Source organism: Motacilla alba, chromosome 2 (genome assembly GCF_015832195.1).
Source record: "Motacilla alba alba isolate MOTALB_02 chromosome 2, Motacilla_alba_V1.0_pri, whole genome shotgun sequence".
Classification (NCBI taxonomy): Eukaryota; Metazoa; Chordata; class Aves; order Passeriformes; family Motacillidae; genus Motacilla; species Motacilla alba.
Window position 1 is genome coordinate 105,619,643 of NC_052017.1, and position 9,488 is coordinate 105,629,130.

Below are 9,488 nucleotides of genomic sequence, written 5' to 3' on the forward strand. Positions count from 1 at the left end.
ATTAAGTGCTGTCTAGCTGTCTTGACACTTTTGGTTAGAGAAGTTACAGTCCCTTCCTATTTTTGCTTGCAAGCATTTCCTAAGTTTAAACTTCCCTTATTCTAAGTAGATAGAACAAGAGAAAGAGATTACAAAAATGTCTGACAAAACTCTTAACTTTAAAAATTCTCCTGGGACATTATTTTTAATGCTAAACTGGAGCAGCAGTTTTAACCATTTTTGTTATCAAACACTGTGAAGTTTTTAAGACATACTGCTCACTTGTAGAAGAGTTACAAATTTCATTACCTGGCAAAAGAAAAATAGAAAAGAAGGATGATAGAATTAATTTATACCCAAAATGCAATTGCCTGTCATAAAAATATGTCATCAAAAACCAAAACATTACCAGGAAAGGGTGGATAGCGGCTTTTATCTTTTTGGCCACTCTGTTTTAATATCTTTTTACTTTCTTGGTTTTGTTTTGTTATTCTGAAAATGAATGAGGAGTACAGCTGAGCACCGATTAGCCATTACAGCATTAGAGTTTCCTACAAGGTAGTATCAGAATGATTTTTTTTCCTTTGTGTCTCAAACCTAAATGAGCAGACAGATATCTGCTCTCTGATTGGGGTACTTCATTAGCTGAGTATCTTCTGAAGAACTGCTTGGTGGTTTCACTGTTAGTCATTTCCTCTAAATGTCCTGTGTGCATCTGGAAATCTTCCATGCTTAAATATGAAATTCACATTCTTAAAATCTTAACTTTTAAAAGTGAAGATAATTGTCTTTCTTACAGCAGCATACCAATTCTGGACTGTTAGTAATTTCTTCATATTGCAGGTAATTCAGGGTGGTGGTTCTACTGTTTGGTATGTGTTTAATGTGGGGGAAAGAAGAAAGATAAAGATGGGACATTTACTTGTGGATCCTTTTGCTGTGTTCAACTTTGCTATATGTTTATTTCCTAGCATGTCTATTAGTGTAAAAAATGGAAGCAGTTTAGTAGCTGCTTCAATATTTTTCTAGCTAGACGTGTTCTAGCCTGATTTAATCCTTGTCATAGCCACACACACAGAAGAATTCTGCTAAAAGCTCATGAAGTGGATCTCCTATCGAACTTCATATGTGTAGATGCCTTGCAACACACAGGCTTTCTGAGCATGGTGTGGAAGAGTTGGTTATTTAAGATTTCAAGAAGTCAAGTTAGATCTAAGATCCAATAAGAAATTTTGAGGGAGAGAGAGGGAGTACAAATAGGCAGCTATATACTCCTGGAAACACTCTGAGATTTAAGCCATGGTGCAAGGTTAGCTGGCTCTCATGAGCAACAGTGAAACTGCTGAATTTTGTTTTGGGGCTTCAGGATAGCTAGCAGAAGAATGGCTACTGGTACTACTTAATAATTGTGCCACAGTGTGTTTTCTGCATTACCTAGACATGAAATAAAGCTAAACCAGTGATGGACATACATGCTGTGAAGATATTTGCATGGATAATAAAGTTTTGCATTTTTGTACTACTGGAATTCAAACATTCAGTGAAAGCACTTGGCAAAAGCTAATTAATTTGTTCCCACAACAGAGATGAAGACATAACAGCCAACATTTTTCAAATTTAAGTATTTAAAATTAGACACCAAAGTGGTTTTAGAACCTATGATAAAAATGATTGAATTTTTACAACTGTAGAATACTCACAGCTCTCTGCAAGTGGCTTCATTACTCATACAAAATATAAGCATTTGTGGAAGACACACAATTTTTGTCACCAGTGTGGAAAGAAAAGCCTCATCCTGTTAAACTTAATTGCCAAGCTCTCATTCTCATTCAGGGAGTCTGTATTTAGTTCCTGGGTTCTGGAGAAACAGCAGCTGGTGATGTGTTGCTGAAGCTGCTGCTAAGATTTTTGAAACTGATTTCAGTGAGAGTTTTGAACTGATCTCTGAGAGTTGGACCATTACAGGTTAACTGCTCTGGTAAGTAACTGTATCTATACTTATTTACATCATGTCAATTTTCAGCTCCAGAGTGCACAAAAAGGAGACTGGCAGAAACAACAAAGTCGACCATGCCTTTCCTCAGCAAAAAGCATAAATATATAAATAGAGAAGGAACAAAGGCTTGCTGAATTTGCAATAATGTCAGATAAACAAGGATGAAATTAAAAAGTGGTTTAAATTCTCATTATGATGTGTACCCAGGTTGATGAAAAAAAATTAGAAAAAGTAGTATATAATGCTAGCAAGCAAAACACATCAGGAAGGGAGGGAGGGAAGCAAGAGGGAACCTCAAATCAACCCTCCTGACCTCCACAGATAAGGATCATGTTGCTTAAAGAATAGCTTGCGTTTTAAAATACAAGCTTGAAAATACTGTATATTTCTTCACCAGAACTCTGCTAGAGTTCTGCTTTAAGAGAATCTTAGGAAAACTAGATTTATCTAGCATCAAAAGCTTTTTATTTTTTCTCCCTCCTGGGAAAATTTTGGTTTTGGATGCTCACTGGATTTTTGACTCATCCCATTTTAACCCCTTATGAATCTCAACCTTTTGGATAACTTTGGCAGATACAACTTCCTTCCTAGACTGACCTGACCTGGATTCCCACCATGCACAACAGCACTGCCGAAATTCCACACGCGGCTGCGACGCGTAACGAGACTTGGCCCAGCCAGTCACCGAGCTCGGAGTTCTCCCTGGGTGTGTTGGTGCTGCTGGCTTTCCTCATGGTGTTGCTGTGTCTGGTGACCATCCTTGGAAACATGCTGGTGATCCTTGCTTTCATTATGGACAGAAACCTCAGGCATCGGAGTAACTATTTCTTTCTGAACCTTGCTGTTTCTGACTTTGCAGTGGGTAAGTGAGAGCTGTGGAGCCATGTGCTAATTGTGCTGTGGGACTCTTAGGAGAAGCACTGGTGTTTATTTTCTGTGTTTTCTTCAGAGAGAACTATTTCCCAGCTGTGTCTGGGGGAAGGATGGGGAATGGTGGAAGCTGCATGAAGTATTTTAGCAGCCTGGTTTTTTTTAGAAAATAAAGAATGCTCTGTTAAGTAAACAGGTACTGTTTCATGTTTCAGGATAAAATACTACTGTGGGAATTTTATGGACTAACAAAGAATGGGAGCTGTTTGTGAAGAGTTTTGACTAGTCTAATTTGATTAGATAGCCTAATCAAATACAGCCTATATTGCCTGACAGCTCTTGCATACATGGTCAGTATCTTCTATTTCAGTCTGCTATCACACAATACAGATCATCACCTAATGTTTGTGGCTAAAGAGCGACCAATGCTATTTTTAAGCATTTTGCTGTATGTGCTCTATATAGAGTAATACCTTAGGAATATGTGTTTGTATAGGCAAATAAAAAATTACAAATGAAGCAATTTCTAAGATGTTTGATGTTACATGTATATTTATACACAGGAACACATTTAGTTTTGAAAATTTTACTGACAAAAAGTACAATTAAGACACAAGTGTTATGTTCAGTTGGAGACTGAAGTATTGCAATATTCTGTGAAGTGTTGGGTATCTTTGCTGAAAGCCTTGGTTAAATTATTGAGTGTGTAGAACAATAGTTTTAACAGTTGTTTAAATGGCTATTTAATGAAATCTGTATTCTGACTTGTCATATCACAATTTATTTTTTTTAAATAAGAAGTATACTGAAGTACCAGAAGTATACTTTTCTTAAGATTTTTTTGCCAGTGCCAGAAGTTCTGTCAGTGGCACAACTTCTAATAGTCCTATCCTTGTGATGTCCATATCTCCTTGTATAATGTTTTGATACCTCCCTGCATATGCTTGATGTCTTCTTCCAGCTTATTTCTCCCTTGTCGTGCTGCAGTGCTCTTGCTGCCTTTTCTCCAGTTACAGTACACTGGAAAAAAACAGAGCAGTGAGCAGAAAACCAGTTGACAAACTGATGTTCTCTCATCTGACTCACCATCTAGCATCATTCTGAACAAACACCAGCATCTAGCTGAGAAATACAAAGTAAATAACGTTCTCTGCCAAAGAAGGAAGTACAGCTTACTTGGCATTACCTACTTTCCATAATTTTTTGTTTTGTAATATTATGTTTACCTGAATGTCTAGTTTTTAATTATAAATTCTCTTAAAAGCTTTGCCTTTGCCTTAGTTTGACTTTAGAGGGATTTGTATTTTTGTAGCTATATAATTTAGATTTGGGGTATGCCTAAATTATTGTTACTTCCTTCTTGATCTAAACTGCTAAAAGCTTGCAGAATCATTTGCTTATTCTTTTAACATATCTAATCTAGCTGCTTTTGCCATTCAGCAATTTCTGCTTTGTCTCTGTTCTTCGTATAGCTGGGTTTGAATAGAGATCTCTTGATTCTTAGTACAGGGAGAACAACAGGAACTGTAAGATTTTTATGGAAGTGGAAACTCTCAAGATACTCTGGTACAGGAGTACACACTATTAGGTAGTAAATCTAAAGTTGAAACCAAAGGTTTTTTCCTGATGTGAATGTTAAAATCTATAATGTTTTGCTCAAAAAATGAAGTGCTAATTGCTCTGTGAATGCAGTGATTCCATTTTGTTGCAGCCTTGATGCTGTTCACTGCATTTCTGCATCCCAGTTGACTGCACTATTAGTTCTTCAGCCTCCCAAGGCTGTGTTGTGATTCTGTGTAGGGTGATCACCTCAAAATCCATCAAAATGAGGTCATATTGGCACTTTCACAACATTTGGACTTAGCAGCCTACATTTAGGTAGCAATGGGTGTGGGTGGGTCACTCATGTGTTCCCACAGTTTGGTGAGTTCCCATAGATAATATCCTATCAGCTTGCCCCTGAAAAGTGGTTATTATCAAGATTTAAGATGAGAAGAAAGGTTAGGCCGGGTGAATTTAATTAACTGTGCTATCCTTGTCAGTCTTTTGGTCATATAGTTTTTAAAATTAGTCCAAAACTCGTATTTCTGTAAGAAGTTAACTTCTGGAACATTTTCTGACATCTATGCTTCTAAGAGGATGGAAGCATGGCAGTTGGATAATTTGTTATAGAAAACAGTGAATTACATTATGGGAAAGATGTTTTTGTTTATTTTAATTTCAGCAGATAACACAGAAGAGTATTTACTTCAGCAGGTAGAGCAGTCAGCTGCTCCTTCTTTTAGCAGGTGGTGTTAATTGGAGAGGTAACAATAATACATAATAAACATGATACACCTTTCAGAGAGGTATTAATTACAAAAATGTGACTAGTACCTAGTTTGTAGTAAAGGTTCTTTGGTTGCAGGATAATAAAAAGCCATCTATGTGGCAATTCCAGCTAGTATTGATCAATCTTTTATCAGATGCTGCAGAAATATTGCTCTTCTCTCATGCAGTGCAGTGCTGACTGATGTGTGCATTTGGTTTCTTTTCACAGGTGCGTTCTGTATGCCACTGTACATCCCTTATGCCCTGACAGGGACATGGCACTTGGGAAGAAGCCTGTGCAAGCTCTGGCTGGTCATGGACTATCTCCTCTGCACAGCTTCAGTGTTTAACATCGTCCTTATCAGCTATGACCGTTTCCTGTCAGTTACAAAAGCTGTAAGACTAACATTTCTGTTTATTGCTTTGCATATGTTGGGATTTCTATAAAACTCAGAGTGTTTCACAATTGACACTTTGAGCTAAATGGTGCTTTTTTATTGGTACCATTTTTTAGTGGAGAAATGATGATGCTTCAATGTTGCATTAAGACTGAATACATTGCCTTGCCTGTGATTTCAGTGTTACCCTTGTGCCACCCACACTAGAAGTTATTTAATTACACTTCACAGGAGATGGGAAGGTCCAGGTGAGAAAGAGACAGCAGGCATGCGGAGAACTTGGGCTTTGATCATTAGAAGAGTTGGTGGTGATGAAAACTAGGTTGAGTCAAGGATGTTCTTAGGCTTGGATAAATTAAGTAAGAAGAGCATTTGGAGACAGTGAGATGGACTGAGTGAAGATCAGATGAGGATCTGAATTACTGCAGGGGTGATTGGCAGTGAGTTGACAGTGAGCAGTTGAGTGGAAACTGATCCCTTGAAGCAAAAAGAAGAATGAATCAAAATATGTGGAGAGGTAAGAGATGTTTCTTGAGTGTTGTTGTTCTTCTGTTTCAGAAAATATCCAAGGAATCAATTGAGAAATATTATCATTCACCATTTCTAAGCTCTGCTTGGTATTTGGTCATAGAATCTGAGAATGATTTAGGAGAGGCCTTAAAGATTATCTGGTTTCAACTCCCTGCCATGGGCAAGAACACCTTCCACTTGACCAGGTTGCTCAGAGCCCCATCCAACCTGGCCTTGAAGTCTTCAGGGATAGGGCATCCACAACATCTCTGGTCAGCCTGTTCCACTGCCTCACCTTCCTCACAGTAAAGAATTTCCTTCTAGTATCTGATGTAAACCCACTCTCTTTTGGTTTAAAGCCATTGCCCCTTGTCCTATCTCTGCTTGCCCTTCGGATCCTGGAAGGCTGCAGTCAGGTCACCCCAAAGCCTTCTCTTCTCCAGGTTGATGAGCCGCTTGCTTCAATGACATGTTTCACGTTAGACTGGGAGGTTCTCATTTGAGACGTGCTGATACCCTGCCTAATCATTTTCTCTTATTTTCCCTAGTAGTGTGGTTTTTACTGTTGGTTTTTGCTAGTTTGTTGGTTTTGTTTCTTGGTTTTTTGGGTTTTTTTAAGCTGAAGAGTAAAGTATAAGAATCCCTGTATTTAAGACATTAACAAAGCTGCAGAGCTCAGAATAAGAATAATGTAAATTAAAAGGGCTTCTGTAACCTAGTTGAGATCCATGTTCTTGTGCCATTGCTGTTGGTCTGCAGAATGATCACATTCTGATTTTCTTCTTTTGGGTATGAGGATGGGGTGAGTCTAGGAATGTGTAACAGGGCTGTTATCCAAAGAAAAGATACCATGCTCATAGACTTGGGATCTACTTCTGCCTCTGCTGCAAAGGTAGCCTGTAGCCAGGTTCCAGTCACTCCAGACTTAATAATTTGTGAAGCAGCTCCCAGCTTCGTGTTTTCTGCCTCTAAATTGAGCTGCTTGTCTTGCACAGGGTGGCAAACCCGTTACTGCACATCTGGAGCTGTGCAATGAGCTGATATGATGCTTTAAGATGTAGAGGAGTCTGAATCTTCAGGCTACACATACTTAAAACAGAGAATCCAAAGCAGTGTGCATAACCCTGAACTACTGCTCTGATACTTGCTGGTGAAATAGGGACAATGCCCTTTGTGTGCTGTGTGGTTGTGAAGGTGCCATTCATTACTTCTTGTGTATCATGCAGGTGCTCTTCTAATGAATAGTATAGGAAGCTGATGAGAAAAGCAGCAGTTCTGAGGAAAGCCTGAGATGCCAAATGTTGAATTGTATAGAGGAAATAAAATTGTCCAGCTCTTTATCAACTTATCTTCTTGTGCTATGAAAGATGGAGGGGACCAAGGGTATGGCGGGGATATTACAGGGTGGGCTTAGCTCTTGTATTTCCTAACCCTGGATGATTTTATTTTAATTCTTAATATGCTATCTGGGTAGACATAAAAGCATCAAGATTTTCAGTAGTGGAATGAACTGTTTACAAGGTAAGGCTAACATTAAAATAGAGTGATTCAATAAGGCAGGGGGTGTTATAGTATATGTCTGGGATAGTTTTTTTTGCTATGGCAAGAGGAAATAGTATGAAAAATTATATTGTCTGGTGTTTGCAGTCTCACGTGGCAACCTGTCTAATATAGAAGGCTTCTACTTTTGCTGAGCAGGTAGGAACTCCCACAGCTGCTGCTTTCACTCTCTGCTGAGCCTGGGCTGATGAATCATAAACCCATTTCTTACCAATTCCTTATTGCTTCTTTACTGTGTGGTGGAAACAAGCTATGTCCTTTCATACCTGGAAGCCAAATGATAATCTAGCCATCATAATTTCTGCTCCTCTCCTATGTCCAGTATTCAAATAAATCGCAGGGTTGCAATGTAAGGAGAACAAGACTAGCAGTTTTTCAGAACCTTTCATAGTGAAGACCTTCTAGGTGTCTGGGGAAATACAGAACAAATACTATATTTGGCTTGATTACGTATGGTTTTTTGACATAATTTCCCCCCAAATGTTGTCTGAATATGTGACATGTCCTTTTTCCCTTGCAGGTATCTTACAGAGCCCAGCAGGGAATAATGTCCAGCTCTGCCATCAAGATGGTGGCCATCTGGGTCTTAGCATTTCTCCTGTACTGCCCAGCCATCCTGTTTTGGGAGCACGTGGCCGGACACAGCGTGGTAGCGGTGGATCAGTGCTACGCCGAGTTCTTCAACAACTGGTACTTCCTCCTGTGTGCATCCACCCTGGAGTTCTTTGTGCCGCTGCTCTTGGTGACCTACTTCAACCTGCACATCTTCCACAACATCCAGCGGCGCCAGCGGCGTGGCAGCGTGCAGGACTGTGAGTCTCCCAGGAGCAGCAGCCTGTCCTGGAGGTTTTGTGGCTTGCCGAGGCCAGGGGCATCATCTCCTTCGTCAGAAGCAGAGGACAGTGTTTCATCACTAACGAGGTCATGGAGACCAGCAGTGGTTACTAATGGTCCATCTCGAAGAGAAACCAGTTCTACGGCTCTCAAAAGGAACTTTTCTGCTTCTTTCTCTTCAAGGTCTGGATCAAAACTGCAACGGGACAAGAAAATAGCAAAGTCTCTTGCCATAATTGTCTGTGTGTTTGCCATTTGCTGGGCCCCATACTCTTTATTAATGATTATCCGTGGGGCCTGCCAAGGAAAGTGCATCCATAGCTCCCTCTATGAAGCAACCTTTTGGCTTTTGTGGATCAATTCCTCTTTGAACCCATTTCTTTATCCTCTCTGTCATATGAGGTTTCGAATGGCTTTTGTGAAGATATTATGTCCCAAAAAGTTTGCAACATTGAGATCTGGTAACACGCCTTCTATTTAGAGAGGTAAAAGAAATGTCTTACAGATAAGGTTCCTCTGTTATTTAGTGATACCTTTTCATATCTATTGTCGGCATGAACAGAGAAAAAACCCATTTGTTTACTAATGACATTGTTAAGAGTGCAGCAGAGTTATGTAGTTGCCCTGATACTGCTAATTTTTGGGATCTCATTTTTGGTTTTGCTGGTATGATGCTAGATTAATTACTGTCTAGTGCATTGGAAAGAATAATAAGCTTTGCTGGATGTCCTCTTGGTTTGTGAGTGTGAGGTATATTTTTTCCTTTCTCTTTTTCTTTTTCTTTCCTTTGTTTAATACATAGAGCTGGCGCTGTGAAAGAGCTCTGCTCTTGCTATCTCCATAGAGAGTCACTGGAGGGAGATACCTGCTTGTGTATGTGTTGAATTAAAATTTATGTTCTATTTGTGAATCTAAAGCTATCAGTGAAGAAGCAATACTGCTACATTTTAAAAAGATTGTAAAAATACTCACAGAAGCAGTATATTTTCATTTCATAAACTATTGTGAAGACAAGAGAGTGCCTTCTCCTT

At 39.2% G+C, this 9,488-nt stretch overlaps 1 protein-coding gene across 1 annotated transcript; it reads left to right on the forward strand.

Annotated features, from left to right (window-relative positions):
* Window positions 1–717: 717 nt before the first annotated feature.
* LOC119697652 (histamine H3 receptor-like) lies at window positions 718–9,471 on the forward strand. Its single transcript, XM_038128666.1, has 4 exons — window positions 718–822; window positions 2,549–2,837; window positions 5,385–5,551; window positions 8,144–9,471. The coding sequence occupies exons 2-4, from the start codon at window positions 2,591–2,593 to the stop codon at window positions 8,936–8,938; spliced, it is 1,209 nt and encodes a 402-aa protein (XP_037984594.1). The 5' UTR covers window positions 718–822; window positions 2,549–2,590; the 3' UTR covers window positions 8,939–9,471.
* Window positions 9,472–9,488: the final 17 nt, after the last annotated feature.